General features: G+C 37.5%; 2 protein-coding genes across 4 annotated transcripts in view; both read left to right on the top strand.

The window, feature by feature from the left end:
* Positions 1–1,411, top strand: part of aldh1a3 (aldehyde dehydrogenase 1 family, member A3) — a 41,967-nt gene extending 40,556 nt beyond the window's left edge. For all 3 annotated transcript variants that reach the window (XM_043244087.1, XM_043244089.1, XM_043244088.1), the window contains one exon: positions 667–1,411. In XM_043244087.1, coding sequence (XP_043100022.1) covers positions 667–742 — 76 coding nt within the window. In that variant the 3' untranslated portion in view covers positions 743–1,411. The remainder of the gene's footprint in view (positions 1–666) is intronic.
* Positions 1,412–4,803: 3,392 nt separating this feature from the next.
* lrrk1 (leucine-rich repeat kinase 1) overlaps positions 4,804–22,500 on the top strand; it is an 88,897-nt gene continuing 71,200 nt past the window's right edge. The window contains exons 1-5 of the mRNA XM_043243149.1: positions 4,804–4,953; positions 6,158–6,329; positions 13,718–13,884; positions 21,615–21,786; positions 22,256–22,435. Coding sequence (XP_043099084.1) covers positions 6,266–6,329; positions 13,718–13,884; positions 21,615–21,786; positions 22,256–22,435 — 583 coding nt within the window. The 5' untranslated portion in view covers positions 4,804–4,953; positions 6,158–6,265. The remainder of the gene's footprint in view (positions 4,954–6,157; positions 6,330–13,717; positions 13,885–21,614; positions 21,787–22,255; positions 22,436–22,500) is intronic.

Here is a 22,500-nt window from a genome sequence, read left to right as displayed (position 1 = left end):
ATGGACACCATTGACTTCCATAGCAGAAAATGGACACCATTGACTTCCATAGCAGAAAATGGACACCATTGACTTCCATAGCAGAAAATGGTCACCATTGACTTCCATAGCAGAAAATGGTCACCATTGACTTCCATAGCAGCAAATGGTCACCATTGACTTCCATAGCAGCAAATGGTCACCATTGACTTCCATAGCAGAAAATGGTCACCATTGACTTCCATAGCAGAAAATGGACACCATTGACTTCCATAGCAGAAAATGGTCACCATTGACTTCCATAGCAGAAAATGGACACCATTGACTTCCATAGCAGAAAATGGTCACCATTGACTTCCATAGCAGAAAATGGTCACCATTGACTTCCATAGCAGCAAATGGTCACCATTGACTTCCATAGCAGAAAATGGACACTATTGACTTCCATAGAAGAAAAGCCCCACCATGGAAGTCAATAGTGTCCAGAAACGGCCAGGTTGCAAACTTTCTTCAAAATATCGTCCTTTTTGTTTTCAAGCAATCGTGCAATCATAATATGCTTTTTAAATATGATATACTGTAGCAGGCTTTATGGGTCAGAGCAGCAAAGCTTATTTTCTCATGATTATGCATGCACATCTCCTTCATGCAACCGGTATTAAGAGTATGGATATGACCTGTGTGCAGGGGAGAGTATGCGCTGGCGGAGTACACCGAGGTCAAGGCCATCACGATGAAACTCGGCGAGCAGCTGACTCTGTGATCTCAAGCCCATCTGTCCATCAACACATGAAGAAACTCACTGCGGCTCCTTTCTGTTGATTTCATGTAGATGTGCTGTAAAAAAGAGAGAGAGAGAGAGAGGAAGTCTGCGTTTTTATTTTTTATTTAATTCGAATGTTTTAATATCAAGCAAAGTCATCCATCACCTCTCAATATTTACTAGCATGAAGACGTGTGTCCACGTCGCTGGAGTAGGTTTATCGCCGTAGGTTCACATTTTTGCATCCACGCGTTTGTTCTGGAGGTTTCCTGTCGTGGCAGCTAAATCTAAATATGTTACCAAGGATAGTCTTTTGTGTGTCAAAATACATTTATGTCATAATATCATACGTGTAATTCGTCTTAAACCTGAGGTTTAAATGAAATCATTTCTGCTCCACGCCAACAGATCTGTACGAAAGACGTGACTAACTTCTGCTTTGTGATGCTGGATCATGTTCTGCACTGTATATGTACAGTGTGCTGGCCTGCGTATACTAATGTATAATTAAACTGATAAAGTGATATCCCTTTCAAAATGTACATACACATCTTATGACGGGTGAATTGATGTAACTGCTGAAATATATTGTTTAATTTGACTATAGCTATAGATAAAAAAAGCTGAATCAATAAAGAAAAATGAATTTACCTTTTTTTATTATTTTGATACTGATGCACTACTGTGTGTGTTTGTGTGTGTTTGAGTGTGTGTGTTTGTGAGTGTGTGTGAGTGTGTGTGTGTGTTTGAGTGTGTGTGTTTGAGTGTGTGTGCTTGTGTGTGTTTGAGTGTGTGTGTTCGTGTTTGTGTTTGTGAGTGTGTGTGTGTGTTTGTGAGTGTGTGTGTGTTTGTGAGTGTGTGTGTGTTTGTGTTTGTGAGTGTGTGTGTTTGAGTGTGTGTGTGTGTGTGTTTGAGTGTGTGTGTGCGTGCGTGTGTGCGTGTGTGTGTGTGTGTGTTTGAGTGTGTGTGTTTGTGTGAGTGTGTGAGTGTGTGTGTGTGTGTGAGTGTGTGTGTTTGTGTATGTGTGTATGTGCGTGTTCGTGTGTGCTTGTGTGTGTGTGTGTGTGTGTGTGGCGGGAAAGAAATATGATTTCAGTCCGTATCTTAATTTTGTGTGTTTGTGCTTAGCATTAAAAAAAAATTAAAAATAATGCAGAACATTAAAATATCCATATAAACTTCAGGCAATAAAATGCAGAACAAATATTTTACGTTTTAATAAATGTACATCAAATAAATAAAAAATATCAACAACGATCAACTGCGAAATGAATGCAGCAAAAAAGACAAGAAGAAAGTAAAACAACGTTAAGGAAAAGGTTTTAATTTGACTTGTACATAACCATAAGAGAAGAAGTTGAAAATGTTATTTTTAATAAAACCCATGCCCTCTGAACCCCTCATAAAAGTCCCTCTGTAGAAGAAACAGCACTTACAGAGGTGGACAAAATCACCAGCTAAAATGTTTTAAAGTCAGTTTATATTCAGTGTCATTAAATTAATTTAATGACACTCTTATGGGAAATATGGTAATATTTTGTTATTATAATTTAGTGTAATGTTTAAATTGTGTGTCATAAATCAACTTTCAAATCAAGATAAGACTTTCTGTCATGAAACAGGACATCGATTTCATAAAAAAACTCATATGAGGACTAAAAGTGTGTTTATTATGCATTGTGGGAGACATAAGAAATAAATAGGATGAGAAATTATATTTTAATAGTCTATGAAATATTGTATATTATTATAAAAATCTTGTTAATTATTACTCCCAGTATTGCACTTCATTACATTGCCCCCAAAAACACATTAACTTGCAAATTAGATTTAGTTTAAAGATATATTGTGCATATAATGCTAAAACTTATGACCATTTTTCATACATTTTAAAGAAAGAAAAATGGTATATCGAATAGAGAATCATCTTTATACAAAGTTATACAAATAACGAAAAATGTCATCAGCGATTGTTTTTGCCTATGCGTGTTCGTATCATTATGAATGAAATATAATTTGTTGTATTAAATAACATTCGTGTGAATTTTTATTATTTTTATAATGCTCCAAACACACAATAAAAATGGCGTAGGGCCTCCTTTTTCAGCTAACACGGCATCCGTAGGTCCCGGGAGCGACAGACACACGTCCTGCACAGTGTCCAGAGGGATCTTCAGCCGTTCTTCTTGTAGAATAGCGGCCAGGCTTGTGGAAGAAAACGTTTCCTGACTCGCTCCAAAACACCCCGAAGCGGCTCAATAATATCATTTAGATCTGGTGACCGTGTAGGCCGTGGGAGATGTTCAACTTTACTTTCAGGATACACTGTTTGAACCGTTGGGTGCACATGGTCCTCCAGGATGGTTCTGTAGTCCTTTATGGTTCCTGTAGTGACGGCCCATCTAGCACAAGTTCTGGGTCTAGAGAACGCCATGATATTGCACCCAAACCATCACTGATCCACCCCCATGCTGCAGTCTGGTGGTACTCTTCTTTGGGGTTTCTCCACACCGTAACACACCGGGATGTGAAGGTGGACTAGATACATGTTTCACATTGTCCACAGGCCAAGATTTTGGCTGCTGGCACCATTGAAACCAACGTTTGGCTACATATATATATATACACTGACCCTGTGGAGTTCCTGACGGACAGTTTTGGTGGAAACGGGAGAGTTGAGGAGCACAGCAGTGGTTTTGTTTTTTGGATATAATCCAGGACACCCCTTCCATACAGCTTCCCCTTGCGTCCACAGTTACTCCTTTGGAGGTGGGTCGTCCTTCTCGGTGGTATGCTTGCTATCTTCTTGGTAAGACTTGCCGTCTGGGTCACAGATGCTCCAGCAAGACGTGCTCCAACAATTCGTCCTCTTTTGAACCCTGATATGTCACCCATAATGTTGAATTGCAGTATCTTAATCAAGACTGTGCTATTAGTCTCCTAATTAAACCTGCACGCTCTGTTCTTACTGGTGGAACGTGCTTCAATGAAGATTGGCCACCAGGCCGCTCAAATTTAGCCACGAAACCTCCAACACCGAATTGGCCAGTGTTATATATCATTTCATTTATTTATTTAGATACGGGTCTTAAAAAAAAAAGCTGGTAAACAAAATAATTAATAAATAAAAAATACTAGTGTTCCAATAATTTTGGCCACCACTGTGTGAATAAAATAGAAACGTGTGCTGTGTCCAGGTTAGGGATTGTGGTTTGTTTCTACTTGGAGCATGCCTGTGAGGACACCTGAGGGAAAAGAAACCAGCAAATCATGTGTCCTTAATAATCATGTAATCACGTTACATAAAGTAAACAGGTTTCTGTGGATGTAAATATAACCTACGAGAAAAATGTCTTAAAGAAATAGTTCAGCAAAAAAAAAAAAAAAAAAAAAAAAAAAAAAAAAAAAATATATATATATATATATATATATATATATTTAATTTACTTTAGAATGAGTAAATAATGTTATATATATATATATATATATATATATATATATATATATATATATATATGTAAACATTATTATATATAATAGCATTATTTACTCATTCTACAGCTGTTAAAAAAAAATATAAAAAAAAAAAAAATATATATATATATATATATATATATATATATATATATATATATATATATATATAAACATTATTATATGTAATAGCATTATTTACTCATTCTAAAGCTGTTTGAAAAAAAAAAAAAATATATATATATATATATATATATATATATATATATATATATATATATACATACATATATATATATATATATATATATATATATATATATATATATATATATATATATATATATATATTTTTTTTTTTTTTTCAAACAGCTTTAGAATGAGTGAATAATGCTATTACATATAATGACAACTTTCAGGTGGTGATATAGAAAAAAAAAAAAAAAAAAAATATAATATATATATATATATATATATATATATATATATATATATATATATATATATATATATATATATATATATATATATATATGAATCAAACAGCAGAAGTCTGCGGAAGCTCCCCGGCAGGTTGAAGCAGCGCGTGCGCGCACGAGCCTCAGACCGACTGGCTCCGGGCTCCTCAGGAAAGAAGTGTGTCCCTCAGATCAGGAAGTAGAAATCTGTGCCGAGATCCTCGAGCGAACTCATCCAAACCGAAAGCGTCAGAGGCGCCCCGCTTTACTCGGCGTGTGGTGAGTACACGGACCCGTCTGCTGATGTTGACCGGACTCCTCGGACTCCGAGCGCGTCGTAAGCGTTTGTAGGTTTGACGCGACGCGCGGCGTTTGCAGGTTGAACGCCGTAAACCTTGCAAACTTGGCGACCGGGGCAAGTTGTCACAGCCTCGGTACCCCGAGGCGTGGAGTCAGCAGTGCTTATTTTTCCCAGCAGTGGTTCAGCTGTTCATGTTTAGTTTTAGTGACTGCTTAAAGTTAAACCCAGCGAGTTCCCATTGTGACAACTTACCCCGGCGGTATATCGTGACAGCATGTCTTATCTTAGGGCCAACCGTTTAATATCTAATGTTTTTTGCAGTCGTGTCTTTGAAGTTAGCTTCTGTACAGAAGCCCAAAGCTTAAAAATAAGCACAAGGTTGTAAACTTTAATATTTGGAGTACGCGGGTAAGTTAAGCATTGCTTAATAATATTATTGATATATTGATAATATTATTAAATATATATATTTTTTAATTACATAATAAGAGTCCGAATGTGTCGGGTCGTACCAGTGCTGCACTCGTTATAATTCAACGTAGTTTACTGTAACTCGCGAAAGAAAGCTTGTTTTGTTTGTAACCAAATGACCAATGACCTCAGGCCAAGGAAAAGTGAGTCACGTCTGTAGCTGGCAAGACGCTTCAGCTCTGGAAAAGGGTTTTGCTGGACGCCTCGGACGTCCAGGAGAGTTTAGTCCACTGGACAGCCGTTGCGTGGATCGCTTTTGCACTCGAAAACGAAATGCAATCGAACTTTCTTCACGTTGGGCTTCTGTGCAAAGTCTGGGAGCGACTTTGTGTTCGAGGAACATCTCGGATGTCGCTGGATTTTCATATTCAAATCAAATATTGAACAAAATGCGTTGTTTGCGGTCATGACTGGATCTGTTTCACATCTGTTGGGAAAAAATGAGCGAGGTTTGGATCCGGGCCGTCGGAAGTTAAACTTTAGGAGATTGGAAAGAGTTGGTTTTTACAGGCACTCACTAAAGAATGAGACCAGGAATGTGTTTATGTATTTAAATTTGACTTTAATGTCAAAAGCCAGTGTATCAGTGTATGTATTGAACGAAGCAATGCAATTAATATTTCCGTAAAACTATGTTCTGTTGCATTGCTATAAAGCGCAGTTCGGTACTTTTCCAGAGGTTTAAAGTATCTCTGAATCTTGTTTTTGAAGACAAACCGACGGATGGATGTCATGCAGCCTGTTTCTGAAGAGGCGCTTTGTTTTCTCTCCGGTCCGTGAAGACGTCTTCGAAGGACGCCGCAGCTTGCGGCCTGAAAGATGTCGTCGTACTGGTACGTCACAGAGAGCCCGGGTCCCGGCGGCGGCATGGAGGAGCAGGCTGGTGAGAAACATTTACAGTGATCTCAGATGAAGCCCGAAAAAATATGTTCGCTTGTTGTTATTGTGTTGTAAATAGTAATAATAATATTTATTTTTCTATCTATAAATTATTATTAATAAAAATAAGAATTAATATTATTTAGAGGCATTTAAAAGATATATAAAAACAAATGTTTAAATATTATTATTATTATTATTATTATTATTATTATTAGCACTATAGTTTAATAATTTAGTTGTATTGATGGCTGATGGTAACTGTGGTTTTGGCATGATACCTGAATGTAATACTAAATCAAAACCATAAGTGACAAATAAACAATGTCTGAATTAAATAAAAAAAGATATATATATATTATTATATATATTATATATATATATATATATATATATATATATATATATATATATATATATATATATATATATATATATATATAATTTATTTATATTTTATATATATATATATATATATATATATATATATATATATATATATATATATATAATATTTTATTTATATATATATATATATATATATTTTTTTTTTTATTAAATGTATTATTATTATTATTATTATTATTATTGTTGTTTATTTTTTATTTATTATTATTTTTTGTTACTATTATTGAGTATTATTAGTTGTTTTGCCCCATCTACTGTTCCTATGATCACACTGCCGCTCATCGCAGTGTCGAATGCGATCCACCATTTAATCGAGGCTCTCACTCCAGAATCTTCCAGTTAACAGCATGACAGATATACAGCATGTTATGTGCGGACAGTGTACAAAGAGCACCGAAGCTCCGACTGAGCCTCCTTTTATAATCAGTGCAGCTGACGACTCACACAGTCAATCTCTTATATACGTTGTGTTCGTATTCATGAAGGGATTCGGGAATGTTCCTCGGCTGGACTTTTTCAGCTCTGTTGAGCGGATTGTGATCATCTGGATTGGTCGTTGTTTTGTAAAGCTCAACAGAAACGTCTGCGATTGGCCGCAAAGCCTGAGTCTGCGACGACGCGTTACAAATAGAAACCTTTGATGCTCCGCGCCGAGCACTTACTGGAGCATCAACTTATTAGAGCAGCCCGTATTCAAAATATGGTATCCTCATCGCAAATATCCCGTACGGCGGGTTTTGTCTGTTTGCTTCGCACCAGTTCGGGTTACACTGCTGTAAGTTCAGAGCAGCAGCAACTCGAGTCCTGAAACGGGCAAAATCCTGATATTCAGGATCTGAAAGACCTTCCACAAATTAAAGCCGTAAATCTAAGCAGCATATATATATATATAGATATAGATAGATATATATATATATATATATATATATATATATATATATATATATATATATATATATATATATATATATATATATATATATATATATATATTATTAGACATATAGATGCATAGATATAGATACATAGATATAGACATATATAGATAGATATACAGTGTATACATATCTATATCTCTATATCTATCTGTGAGTAGTGTATGAAATAACCCTTTGAAGAAAATAGATTTTTCCGAACCCATATGCAGATAATTAATTCTCGTTTAATGCATTTTACTAATTATTTCCATATTCCAGTTGTTATTTTCGTGCATAGTATTGTTACTATTGTCAATTCATTCTGTGCTTGGCCTTAAATGGTCTTAATATTAACCAGCGTTTCTGCAGCTTTTGTATCATTTGACATCTACTATGTTCCAGTATTTTTCCAGCGACGGTACGCCGTGCAACCCTGTTCATCTGGGGGCACTTCATCCAGTGTTCACTTCAGACCTGGTAGCACTCGACTAAAAAAAAAGGTTTTTGACATCTCAAGACGCATTGACAGTGGATCCTCTAAATAAACCCTCAGGGACGTTTTTCTCAGTGAAGGCATGATTCCGGGGAAACTTCCTCTTTGGTGTAGTTTGATGCTTTTACCGAGGTTAATAATTCCTGTGAAAAACGCCCAGCTCTGCAGCTCTGAGAGGGAGCGCGGCGGCGGCGATGTAAAGAAGTCCCAGGTAAAAGGTTTGGGTCGCTTTTTTTCTCTCTCCTCCGAAACCCGAGACGCCGCCCGTAGTGCAGTTACGGTTCGAGGAACTCGGCGTCTGCGCAGCATTTATAGAAATATGAAGTGAAACTCCTCAGAAAGGTGTTTATAGCACGGCCCACGTCACTTCCTCTCGCTTTTTACTCAAGATTGAATGCAAAAGTGGCCTGAATGCTGTAGTATCATGCAAGACTGCATATTCATAGAGCCCGTCGTGCTTGATCTCATTCGTCGTAGACCGGTGGCTACTAATTTAAAACGTAAAAGTAGCCAAAAACGTATTAACGTTCAAAAGTTTGGACACACTTGACTGGGTTAGCTGGTCTTCTTCTAAAGGTTTCAGCTAAAATGCTTGGTAGGTCTAAGCAAATCTAAGCATCTGTTTGATTGGTAAGACTTTAGAATAACATGAATGTATTAACTAGCGCAAGCAAGCAATCAACAATACATTTATTACACTATTTATTCGTCTTTATTAATGTTTGTTAATAATAATACAGTCGTTCGTTCATGTTGGATCACAGCTAATGTTAACTAACACATTGAAAATAATGCAAAAACCATAAATCGGTGCTCTTTTTGGATACGGGATTCTTTTACGATCAAAAATACTCGAGTCGTGTGGAAAAAATAAATGAGTTAATTAAAAAGCCCTCACATTTTCACATTTTGTAATTAGAAACAACACGTTGCACATGCTTCATAAATGCTATAGAAGTATTGTTCATTCTTATCTAATGTTATCTAATGTAGGTAATGTTAACTCATAGACCTCATAAAGTGTTACTGGTTTGTTTATAATTGTGATAAATTTATTTAAAATGATGCATATATATTTATTTTTATTTTTGTATTTTTATAGCAGTAAGGCATAATTAAGAAATAAGAATCTCCACATATTTGACACTTTTATGAAGCATAATATGTGAATATATTATTGCAAAATATTTATAAATACATTTATTTGTATATTATTTAAAAAAAAGTTTTGTTTTTTAAATAAATTCGTTAGTTTTTTGATTGAGTAAAAAAATATATATATATATATATATATATATATATATATATATATATATATATATATATATATATATATATATATATATATTTTTTTTTTTTTTTACTTTGAAAATAGTCATAATAAAGAATGAGTATACCTCCAAACTTCTCCTGTATAGATCTTATATGATCATAAGAAACAGCTATTATTTATTCAGCTAAATAACCAAATTTATCGTTTGATTGATTTGAGTGAAAAGGCATTCATATAATTTTAATATAATATAACAAATAGCCTACAACTCTTTTCAATTCTTTAGTCATCTCGAGAATCAGATTCAGTGAAGAGTAACTCAACTTCTGAATTAATTCAGATTTAGTTGTTGGTCAATTGATAACAACAACGAGTTTTGGTCCAAACAGCTGCTTTAATTCACGACCGTCCCTATAGATGTGATATATAAGGAGTTTCAAGGCTGCACCGGTTTGCGTTTTTCCAGAAAAGCAATGAAGCAAGCATCCCGCGGAAAACAGTCGATATCCCCCCGGAGGTGAAGCCTCACGTCGTAGGTGTTGGGTTTCCTTTTTCCCGCCGGCTCAGCATCAGCAACGCGGTTGCCATTAGCAACCGTGAGTTCGCGCGTCCGCCGGTGTGCGGCTCATGTCTGAGTCCCGTCACGTTTCTCTGTGTGTGTGTGAGAGAATGTGTCGTCTGGTCTCGTGTGACAGAAACACACACACACTCTGCAGAAGGAGGCCAGTGTGCTAATCTGGCTTAGCTGGGCTTGAGCTGTAGCTGCGAACGCAATCTGAGGTCCTCCAGGGAGGGACAGAGACGGCAGCCGGGCCGGGGAGGGTCGGGTTTCACTCTTTAATGTGTTCGCAGCGTAAGATAACCTTGCCATTAAGGACAGCGGCAGGGAGGAGACGGGAGTCAGTCTGCTCTGTAGGCTCAGATTCAGGCTAACGCTCGCAGGCGCTGGACGGACGTCGGGTCTGGGTTCTTGACGCGCAGTGATCAGATGATCGCCGGATAGATCCGGGCAGAATGATAAGGTACGTTTGCGTCGTTTTCCAGCATCTGGAGTAGAAACCGGGGCTTAGGAAGCGATCGTGTTGGCGAACCCTTCACAGGCGGCGATTGAATTCCCTGAACTTCCAAGAGAGATTGTGCTTTTGACTAGAAAGTCGTTTACTTTTCGTTTTTTTGGTCTCTACAATCAGACTTTCTGTGTCGCGAGGTTTGATCGCTCTTAAGCGCTTGGGCTTTTCTTGGTAGAAGTTGGTAGTCTTCAACGCGGCAAGATGTCGGTGTCTCTAAACCCTTTCTACGATTTAAAGGGATTAACGGTGATTAAATAACATCTTTTTAATGAACTGAATAGATAAAAAATGAATTGAAAGAGAGATGCCTGATCTAATCAGTTGATTCTGATTAGGTGTTAACTTGTTTATATGTTAATAGGAGTTTAATTGACTTTTGAAGAGGTGATATTTAAGAGTTGAGCGATATAGCTAAAATTAAATCTTGATATTATTCCAGGCTTTGAATGCATTTAACATGCATCCATATGTTTGATAAAATCATTCAGATTTAAATCGATTCATTTGAAATCGTCAGTTCATACTGAATCGCGCTAACAATAGTTCACCAAAAAAACGTAGAAAACGTACTCGCCCTCAGGCTCTCCAAGACGTGGATTTGTTTTCATGACAGATTTGGATAAATGTAGGATGGCTCAGCAATGTATGCTCTTTTAGTGAATGGGTGCCGTCAGAATGAGAGTCCAAACGGATGATAGAAACATCACGATAATCCAATAGTCAACATCTTGAGACGAGAAAACGATGAGAGAAATGATTGCGATGTTTTCTTGTGGTTGACCTGGAAGCTGTCCAGCACTGAAAGTCTTATTTGGATAAATGAAAGCAGCTGAGTCTTGGGTGTTTTGTAAAGCTGTAGCTGTCTGTTGATCAGAGGAAAGCAATGCATAAGTCTTAACAAACATCCAGAGAAACTGCAAATAAAGCAAAAAAAAAAAAATATTAGAGAAGATGTGCGCTTTTTAAACCAAACAGTTGAATTGCTAAAATAACTAAAACAATTATAAGATGAATTTTTCTTAAACTAAAATTTTAAAAACAAAGCTAATTCTAGTATGTTATTGAGTTAATGACATGCTAAGACCTAACAATATAACACACAAAATTTGATTACTCTGCTTAATTTTAGATTAGCTGCAATTTATTTCTATACATTTATTATTATTATTATATTATTATTATTATATATATATATATATATATATATATATATATATATATATATATATATATATATATATATATATATATAATAATAATAATAATAATAATAGAAATAAATGTATAGAAATAAATTGCAGCTACATTCTAAAAATATATATATTAGTGTGTGTATATGTGTGCGTTTGTGTATGTATATATATATGTATGTGTGTGTGTGTGTGTGTGTATATATATATATATATATATATATATTATACACTGAAGTTACATTATATGCCTGCCTTAGGGTATAATGAAAGTTCTCTCATAATTGTACCCATCCTATAGTTCCCCCTGAACTTACAGTTCGTTGAACACAAAAGACATTTGGATATCGGTTATTGAGCAGTAGCCGTTATTCATTGACTTCCGTAGAGTCCCAAGTTCAAATGTTTAAATGAGTCAACGTTGACAGAATTCATTTTTGCCCTGACACGAGAGACTCGGGTTATTTGAGGTGACGCTGTATTCATGTTAATCTTTACTTCACATCGGGAGCATCTTCAGCTCCGAGCTCGGTTCTCCCTCCAGGTTGATCTGGGCGGGACGTGAGCTGAGCCTGTATCGACGCAGGCTGGATGTCTTCTAATGGTTACCCTCCCTCAGGCTTTCTCCAGCAGCTCATCAGAAAAAAAAAACCTTCTCAATTATTCATATCTTCTCCTATGAAAGACCGCAGCCATAGCGGCACTTACCCGCGGCTCGGAGCAGTGCTGCTTTTAATGGAGAAGCGTCTGCCAATGGCCGCATTTGCCAGATAAATGTTAAAGGGCTGGATGGAGTAATGTGAATAATAGAAGGGAGTGATTGATTTGACCTTCACTGCCCTCTCGGACTGGTATCATAACACTCCTGCATATCATAGTCCAGTCATACGAGCGATGGCCACTCATAATGTTACAAATAAAGAGTTTTCCTTAAAATGAACATTACTTTCAATTACTCGTCCTTGTGTCACTTTAATTCTGACAAAATAACACCAGAAAACCACCAGAACGACTCGTTCTAACATATAAATAACACGTTGCAGTACAAATAAAAAACGTGAATAAATAGTCATAATAATAAAACATAAATTAAAGCTTAAATAAAACAAAATAATTTTTTTATTTTTTAAATTAAAGCTTACATAAAATGACAAAATCTTAAATTATTATTATAATAATAATATAACTATTAATGTAATAATATATAAGTAATACAATAATATAGTAGATTATAAAAAGTATTATTATTCTGAAAGTTTTACACATTTAATTGTATTTTTAGTTTTACTTTAGTTCACATGGGTGCTTTTTATTTTATTTAGTTATTATTATTTTTATTATTTAATTTTTTTAATTATAGGTGTAGTCTTTTTTTTTTTAACATTTATATTATAAAGGTAATGTGTACTGTATGCCATGTGATTTAAAACCATTTCTTTTTTTACAGTTGTTAGTAGTTTTAAGCATTTGTTTGCCATTTTAAACGGTCCTGCATTGAGAAATACGTGTTTAAAAGCACAAGCGTAGCATTTAGTTCGAAAAATAGCAAAACGGCATGCGTAACAATTACAGAAAAATAACCAAAATGCCACACAAAATAGTTTTAGATCAAGTTTTGCATGCCACACCACAACTTCCCCCCCCCAAAAAAATCATGCAAACTATAGTACCAGCATGCATTCCTTTTTTAGTGTGTTTTGTGTCCAGATTGTGTTGTTTGCTTTTACATACGTTTGGATCTGCAGCCGATTGTCTCGCTGCGTGCGTTAGTGTCTCGCGTATCGCTATCCATTCAGCCTGCCCCTGAGCAGGTGCTCTTTACATCAAAGGTGAACGTGGAAAAGCGCAGCTCCGCAAATACACACGCACCGGTCCGGGGGGGAAAGGCGTGTGAATTCTTTATGAGGCTGACCTGATTCCCGGCTGCTCCCTTGCCTCCTGTATCTGGAGCTCATTTCCCATCGCGTCCTCTTCCCTTTAGCATGAGCTTCCTTCTCTTGCGCTGAGCATTTTGTTTGTGGTGGCTATGCCCCGTTCGCAGGCGTTCCAGAGATGGGAGCCAAGCAGTCGGCCGTTGGCAGCGTTCCCTTGAGTCGTTCTCCCACCCTGACGAACATCCAAGAGGCCTATACACGAGCCGAGGACCACAGGGCACGTGAGCTAATCCGGCTTTCCTGCGAGAATAACTGCGGAGGAGGACCCGATGGGGTGAGTTTGATCGTTCTCTCATTTTTAGACTGTTTTCACGTTATAAGAGTGCTCTGTGCATGCGGTTCACCTTCCGAAGGACCAGCATATGTTGTGTTTTGGAAGCTACCGTGGTGGTTTGGCCCGAGACGGGCTTATTGTGGCATCATCAAAACAACCTTTCAAAGCCGGGTGGGCGTTTCATACCGAGTCGGGATCATACAGAGAAATGCATTGTAACATGCAGCTTTCCAAGATATCTTCTTTCGCCCGTTTTTTAAAAATAGCATCACATTTATCCTTTTGAGATGCGGCGGTGCCGTTATGCGTTACTACAGGCTCAGAAGGAGCAGCATTAAATATGTATTACGACGCATGCAATATTTAAAAGTATTGCTGAAAGTAGTTAAATGCTACGGTCTGTCACTCTCCTTTGAAAATGTGCGTTCGGGCCCCGAATGTCTGCTTTTGTTTTGGTTTGTGAAACCCGCCCACTGCCAGTTTACTCAATCGTGTTTCCGAACCCCCGGGGGTTGCCAGTCGGCGCTTTTCGTTTCAGACACGGAAGCAGGCAAACGAAAGGGATGTGAACAGGAATCTGCGTCAAGTGTGAGTAGGAGGGGCTGGGTGGAAAAAAAAACAAAAAAACAAACAAAAACGTCTTCAATATTTTGAATTTGGACTTAAATACCTAGTTCAACCACTTTGAATTGCTGCGCGTGTAAAAGTGTAAAAATGAGGATTGAAAAACATTTGAACCAAGTGGCAACGTATATACTAGGGGTGCACCGAATGTTCGACAACCCAAAAATCATGCCGAACAGTGATGAAATATAGGCGTGCGCTAATGCAGCAAACATTTAGTCAGTGTAAAGCCATTTAAAAGTGTTTGAGAAAGACGCTGCAATCGTTATAAGAGAAGAGGAAGGCTGGCTGATGTTGGATGATGACTGAATTCACGAAATGCTGATTGATTAGTAAAAAAAACTGCAGACCGTTATGTTTGCTGATACATGCATGAAGTGCATTAATACATTCATTATAACACATAACATAGTGTTCCAACTGGGATCAGTACTATTTTCTAATGTTTTGAGAATTATTTTCTGCTTGGCGAGGCTGTATTTGTTTGTACAGTAAAAATACTTGCCTGATTTAAGGTCTCAAAAATAGCCAACATGTATTACTTATTTTAACCTTTTTCAATTGTGCTTTGTTGGTGTGGTTATAAGTATATTTTAGAAATGTTTAACGTTATGTAAAATTATTAAAGTGTTGTTTTGTAATATATTTTTATTTATTTTTCTCTAGTCAGACAAAACAGTAAAAAGCACATTTTGGCCGTTTAATTTATGCAATTGTGAAAAAAATGGCAAAAAAATGGGTAAGTTTGGTATTAGGCCTTTGGTCCAGTGTTTGATTGATTTCTAGAAAACCTCTTAACTGAATTATGCACGCAGACATTTATATGAGGAGTTCTAAAGGGCGAATTAGTCATTCGGAGAACAAAACATAACATAAAAATGTACTGAGGTTTGGACTTCGTAGCTGGCCACGGGCCTGCCTCGCTCCTTGTGATTTCTTGCACAACGACTATGCATTTAAATGTGTCTTTAACAAAATGCTGTTTAGTTCGTTGTTGTGCACACTGCTTAGAAATTCGATAAATGAGGCTGTTAATACTAGAATGTGGTTGTGACTTCCAGTCAGTTCAGAGAACCTGATGCAACACCAAAAGGTGAACAGACAACGAAATATTATCTACAGTGAATAGTAGGCTATTAGCAGACTAATATACATATGCAATATAATATATAACATCATTTTGGAATGAAACGGTATCTTAGTTTTTAATACTTACGTTACGTCTTTAGTTGTTAAATGAATGCTTATTGTCTTGGCGTCATGTGACTTTTCTGTATTCATTGTTTTTTATGGTTGCTGTCAATATATTATGAAGGTAAAAAACAACCTATACGAACATTTCCTGGCTAGTGCAACCACAGGCGTTTCTTCTTTATTTAAAACGTCGTATTTCTCACAAAGTAGCTTGTAAGTCAGGTGGTTGCCAAGTTGGTGCTTTATTGTAAACATCTATAACTTGAACACACAGTTCACAACAAGCTGCTGCAGATCAAACAAGACCTCGTCCCGCTGGCGTTGCCAAAATCATGTTTAATTGATATGATAATTTGAAGCTTGTGAAACTTAAAGGTAAATGTTTACATTTAAAAGTTGAAGACACAGTCGTGGGTTGGATAGGGAATGTCTGAACTGATGAAACTCATCTTCCATTGGCTTAATATAGATGTGAGTTGTAGGATTTGAGGTACAGCACCTATTTGAAGCTAACGGTGTACAGTAAGTTAAATGCCAAATAATCCTAAGCTTCAATACTTAGAATCAGTAGTCAGTTCAAACGATTAATCCTAAGAAGAACAGCAAAGTATCTGGCTTAGTGTAAGACTTCTTGAGCTGTTCTGATCTGCATCAGCAGGGGAAATTTGCACTAAAAACGTGCTTGTGAAACCCTCGATACTTCTGGCATGCGCGCACAATACCGTACAAACGAAAAAAAGAAAACCGAGACCATGAATAACATCGAATATCTCAGCTTTTTTTTTTTTCACGCTTGCTTCTCTTAATTTTCCCCTTCATGTTTGATGTGTGAAAAATACAGTGCATTAATTATGTGCTTTCAAAACAGAGGAAACCCGCTGTGACCCTGCCATAGACTCAAAACCCCACATCTGTGATGCTGATGATATGTTTTTGCACCGTACGTCTGCTTGGTGGTCTGTGCGGATGTAATGATGAAAACTAAAACCGCAACAAATCATTTGAATATGAAGCCTATCAGTTTTTCTAAGCTACGATACTTCCTCCTGCCACTGCTTAATATGCAGAAATAAAATCAACTTTTTGCATGTTTATTTCCTTGTTGTGTGTACACTGTGACACTGATCTGTTTGTTTGAATCACCTGACCATGTTAAAGCAACACTCCCTTTTTTTTTTTTTTGGAAATGGGGTCATTCTCCTAACTCCAGAGTTAAGGTGTTGTCTTTTTTACCATTCTTGAATCCATTCAGCCGATCTCCGGGTCTGCCGATAGCACTTTTAGCATAGCTTAGCATAGATCATTGAATTCAATTAGACCAGTAGCATCGCGTTCAAAAATGACTTGTCAACACAATAAACACTTCACTTGATAGATTTTTTTTTTTCTTTTTTTTTTACTGAAAGCGTGGTTTATGCATGTGCAGGATGCTTGTCTCAACTTTTGGCAGCCACTAAAATATTTTCAGTGTAGGAAAAACCCTGTTATTAAACCGGAATGAGAGTATAGTAACTGGTCATATCGGCCTAGAAAAGCACAATTTTCCCGTTTCCGCCAGTCTTGGTGCACAATATAACTACTGACAATTTTTTTCGTGTTTTAAATAACTCTTTGATCATTTTTGAACATGATGCTACTGGTCAAAATGCATTAAATGATCTATGCAAGACAAAAGAAAAAAAATCTATCCAGAGAAGCGTTTTTTGTGTTGACAAGTCATTTTTGAACGCGATGCTAGTGGTCTCATTGAATTAAATGATCTATGCTAAGCTATGCTAAAAGTGCTATCGCTAGACCTGGAGATCGGCTGAATGAATATAGAATAGAATGAGCCTATTTCCCAAAAAAAAGTGTTCCTTTGATGTTTGGCTCAGCAACCGGTTGCGTGAGTTTGAGATGGAACTGTCTGTATGTCTAGCCAATAGCAGACAAGGGGAGAATTTTGTATACTTGGGTTGAGCTATTATCGGTCCGGCCGATTATTGCCGATATTGAGCCGTCACGAGTCACTACTTCAGTGATCACTCATCAATTGTCTCTCAAAGGCAGCAGACGTTGCTAAAGTTGCAATAAATCACAATCCACTACACTGAAGTTGCAAAACACTTCAATATTATTTCCGTCGGAAAACGTGACTAAACTAAAATTGCTGTCATTTTAGGCCAAAATTAGGATGGCGATAAATTAAGACATCAAGGTGTTCTTGACTTCGACAAAGGCGCTATGAAGTCAATAAAAATTATGTAGCGCAGAATTCATAGGCTTAATCATGAAGCGTCCCACATTTAACTTTCTCTTCATATTTAAAGTGCAACCTAAACCAGAGAAGGCCGTTTTTGTCAGTGCAGTTAAGAAACCTCCTTTTTTTTTTCATATTATTTTTATACCATTTTTTTCAGCCATAATCCACCGAATGAATCAACTAGATTACATCTAGGTCATTGCGTTTAAAATCAGCCAAAATGTAAAAAAATTTCCCCCGGCTCAAATTTTGAACTTTGCTATACGAATAGTACCTCTAGAACCGAACCCCTAATATGTCCTTTAACATAAAGACGATAAAAGGAAAGTTTGTTAAAATTGCTTAACTACAAGCAAATGAATATATATTTAATGCTTTTTAGTTACAGGCATGCAAACTTTGGAGGGGAAAAAATTAAAAGTGCCGTTTCCCCATTTTTAAATGATCAGCATTGGCACATAATATAACTAAGACTGCTAGGGTCAACATGTTTTACTAACAGACCTACTCGTCTCTGTCTAAAAGCAACATTGTCATGCTGCCATCTTTAAGTCATTTTCACCCTCCTATAATTTGGCTCTGAATCTCACGTGGAAATCCCCAATTTGACTTTTTTCGGCCTTTACAAATTGTGGATTACTCCGTAAATGTTCTTGCATGATATCTAATATTTTGGCTATACGTGTCCGGCTTTCTTCAGGGGAAAAAAAAAATGTAGCCAGGGAACTTGATCCGTCCGTGATTGATTATGCACGAAAGCAAGGCGGAAGGATGAATCGCGAAGGCTGTGTTTTCAGTGAGGGGGATTACAGATGATATGACGGCGCGTGGTCGGTGATATTCTTCTGTAAATACTGTAAGGGCTCTAATGAGGTCGTGAGTGATTGATGGCGTGACTGTAATGGCTCCTCACTCGCCGTCGGTTAACAAACCCTGATTCTGCTTCCATTCTCATCACATTAGTCTCGTTCAGACGTTGCTCGGCGGCCTTTGAGATTAGAAATGCGTGCAAGTGTTGTATCTCAAATACTTCTGTGTCGCTGTAAGACACGTAGTGCGCATCCAGTATTAAATAATGCATACTGAGCAGTGTATACTACCTATTATATTATATATAAGTGTGTGTGTGTGTGTGTGTGTGTGTGTGTGTGTGTCAACCAAAGCAATTTACAAAGGAAGAGCACACAAAACATCAAACAACGACCATTAAAGTAAATACACATGCAAGAAAACTAGCAGGAAATGCTTTTTTTTGTTTTTACACTGGAGCATGGCACAAAAGTGTGCCGAATCGTAATTAATAAATCTCTCTGATTATGAAATTCGGAGCATTTCTCTCTACCATCATGTCCAGTGCATTTCAACTTTAAGCCGACGAGTTGACCGAGAAAACACTAATTCGTTAATAAGTACAAAATATCATTTATTTCTTTGCCGGAGCTTCATGCGTGAGTGAAGCTGTGTATTAATATAAGTCTCATTATGGCGTTCTCCCCCGTAGGACTCGGCATTGAGACAGATTTCATTTCATTTCAACCCACGCTAATGCCGATGAAACCGAGTGAACTCGTTTTATGATTCGGGACTCGGACGCCGGTCGCAGACAGTGAAAAAGGAAGAGTGTAATTTACTACATTTTAAAGAAGGGGAAACAATGTCTCGGTAAATAAGGGAAGAAAACAAGGAGGGGAGGATGGAGGAAACCGAAAGAGAGAGAGAATAAAGCTAGGAACTACTAGGAAAAACCTATAGATTCTGGCATTTCTTGCATATTAGTGTATATTTTCTTACTGAACTTCAGATATCAGTACTGTGATATTTGTTTGTAAACCATATGTTTTGTAAACACTGTGTAAAGCTAACTGTATGATTAGTCTTGCTCTAACCCTGATTCAGAGGCGGTTTTAGCGAGCCTGTGCAAGAATGAGGAAGTGCGTACTCGCATTTAAACTCACTACAGCTACCTTGTCTAAAATGAAGTCAGGATTTGGAAGTAAAATACTGTGTAGTGCTAGCACACGCCTCTTACTGTAACCTACTGCTTTTGTCAAATACACCCAGGGAGTACTTTCATTAAAAACGGTATCCCACAATGCAATGTGCACAATGTGAACCTTTTTTTTTGCCGACGACTGAAGCATGATTGTTCTTTTTTTATTGTTGAAGTGTGAATTTGCAATGTTAAAATGCATCGATGTTTTACACAGAATAGGATGAAAGCATAAAATGACCCTTTTTTCAGAAAAGTCACATGATCTTATTACATATTTAGCAGTGTAAAATGCTGTTTTTACATTGTAGTTCACTGAGCAGTGTTGGTGTTCTCAACATCATTATATATATATATATATATATATATATATATATATATATATATAATTATAATTTTATTTTTTTAGTTATGTGCTTATATGTTAAAAATAAAAGTTTTGTATCACTGAGATTTATTTTTGGATGAATTTTAGAATGAATACTTTCATCAAAAGTGCAATAAATTGATTGAAAGTAAAACAATTTCTTTTTTATAGTTTTATGTTTATAGGTTTCTGTTTTAAATATGATTTTTAGATTTTTTAATAGAATTTATTTTATTAGAATTTATTTTTTTTACATTTCTCGAGCAGCAAATCAGCATATTATAATGATTTCTGACAGATCATGAGACGTAATGATGCTGAAAATTCAGCTTTGACTCGCATGAATAAAATGCATTTTGTAAATGTATTGAAATTGAAAACAGTCCGCATAGATCATTTTGATGAAGTGAATTGCTGCCACCTAGTGCTGATTTCTCTAGAACCAGACATGCTGCTTTAAATCATCCGCTGTTTTTTCAGTACAGAAAAGCCTGTTGTGTCAGTTATATGCTGTAAGACAATCTAGCATCCACTTTTGTTAAGAATGTTTGATAGTACAGGATGGTTTAAACTGACTGAACTGCTTTACTAAAAGCTGTCTCTGTGTCTGTGTGTGTCTGTGTGTGTCTGTGTGTGTGTCTGTGTGTGTGTGTGTCTGTGTGTGTGTGTGTGTGTGTGTGTCTGTGTGTGTGTCTGTGTGTGTGTGTGTGTGTGTGTGTGTGTGTGTGTGTGTGTGTGTGTGTGTGTGTGTGTGTCTGTGTGTGTGTGTGTGTGTGTGTGTGTCTGTGTGTGTCTGTGTGTGTCTGTGTGTGTGTGTGTGTGTGTGTGTGTGTGTGTGTGTGTGTGTGTCTGTGTGTGTGTGTGTCTGTGTGTGTGTGTGTGTGTGTGTGTGTCTGTGTGTGTGTGTGTGTGTGTGTGTGTGTGTGTGTGTGTGTGTGTGTGTGTGTGTGTGTGTCTGTGTGTGTGTGTGTGTGTGTCTGTGTGTGTGTCTGTGTGTGTGTCTGTGTGTGTGTGTGTCTGTGTGTGTGTGTGTGTGTGTCTGTGTGTCTGTGTGTGTGTGTGTGTGTGTGTGTGTGTGTGTGTGTGTGTGTGTGTGTGTGTGTCTGTGTGTGTGTGTGTGTCTGTGTGTGTGTGTGTGTCTGTGTGTGTGTGTCTGTGTGTCTCTGTGTGTCTGTGTGTGTGTGTCTGTGTGTCTGTGTGTCTCTGTGTGTCTCTGTGTGTGTCTGTGTGTGTGTGTCTGTGTGTGTGTGTCTGTGTGTGTCTGTGTGTGTGTCTGTGTGTGTCTGTGTGTGTGTCTGTGTGTGTGTGTGTAGCTGCAGCTGCTGTGTTTGGCGGCTCAGAACGGTGACGTGGACGGCGTTCGGTTCTTGCTGCAGGAAGCACGGGTCACGGTTCCTCAGGACCCCAGCCAAGACAACCCCGCCGTCCTAGCAGCACATCACGGACATCATGCGCTGGTCCGGGAGCTGCTGGACTCCATCCCACGTGAGCGGAAACAACATCCACAACATCAGAGTTCACCCCGTTTACTTTAAGCCTGGCTCACCCAAAAGTGAACATTTGCTGCAAATGTGCTGCTTCACCAGAACGGATCTGGATAACATATCGTATTTTTTTATCGTAACATATCTGGATATTACCGTTGTTTTGGGGCTAAGTTTGACTGTAAGTGAGATTCGAGAGTTTCGAGAACGGCTCAGATTGAGTCCAATGATATTAATACGTTCTTTGCTTAAGTGCGAGTGCATGTTCTAATCTACAAAGTATCAGAAAAAAATTGTAACAGCTATTTCTTTAATGCATGTGTTATCCCAAAGATCAGCGGGAGCTTGTTTTTATTGCTTTATACCGTGCGTGTGGTGATTCGATTTTTATACTGTTCAGTGCTTTGATGCATCCTGTGTTGTTAAAAGCGCTGTATAAATGATTGATGGATTGATTGATTGATTTGCAGGTCCGTGCGTGCGTAAGGATCTGCTGAACTGGATGCTGGCTACGGCGTGCCAGCAGGGTCATCTGGAGGTGGTGAAGCTGCTGGTGCTCACGTACAATGCTGACGCCGAGGACTGCGCGGTTCATTCGGGAGAGTTTGCCGTCATCACCGGCCTGCCGCTGTACGCCGCTGCGCAGGCAGGTACTCATCACTCACTGCTCACTACTACGGCTGAGAAACTCAAGAATGTAAATATATATGTATGT

The sequence above is a fragment of the Puntigrus tetrazona genome, chromosome 7 (genome assembly GCF_018831695.1).
Source record: "Puntigrus tetrazona isolate hp1 chromosome 7, ASM1883169v1, whole genome shotgun sequence".
Classification (NCBI taxonomy): domain Eukaryota; kingdom Metazoa; phylum Chordata; class Actinopteri; order Cypriniformes; family Cyprinidae; genus Puntigrus; species Puntigrus tetrazona.
The sequence above is the reverse complement of the archived record's forward strand: the minus strand, read 5'-3'. Positions and strand labels throughout refer to the sequence as shown.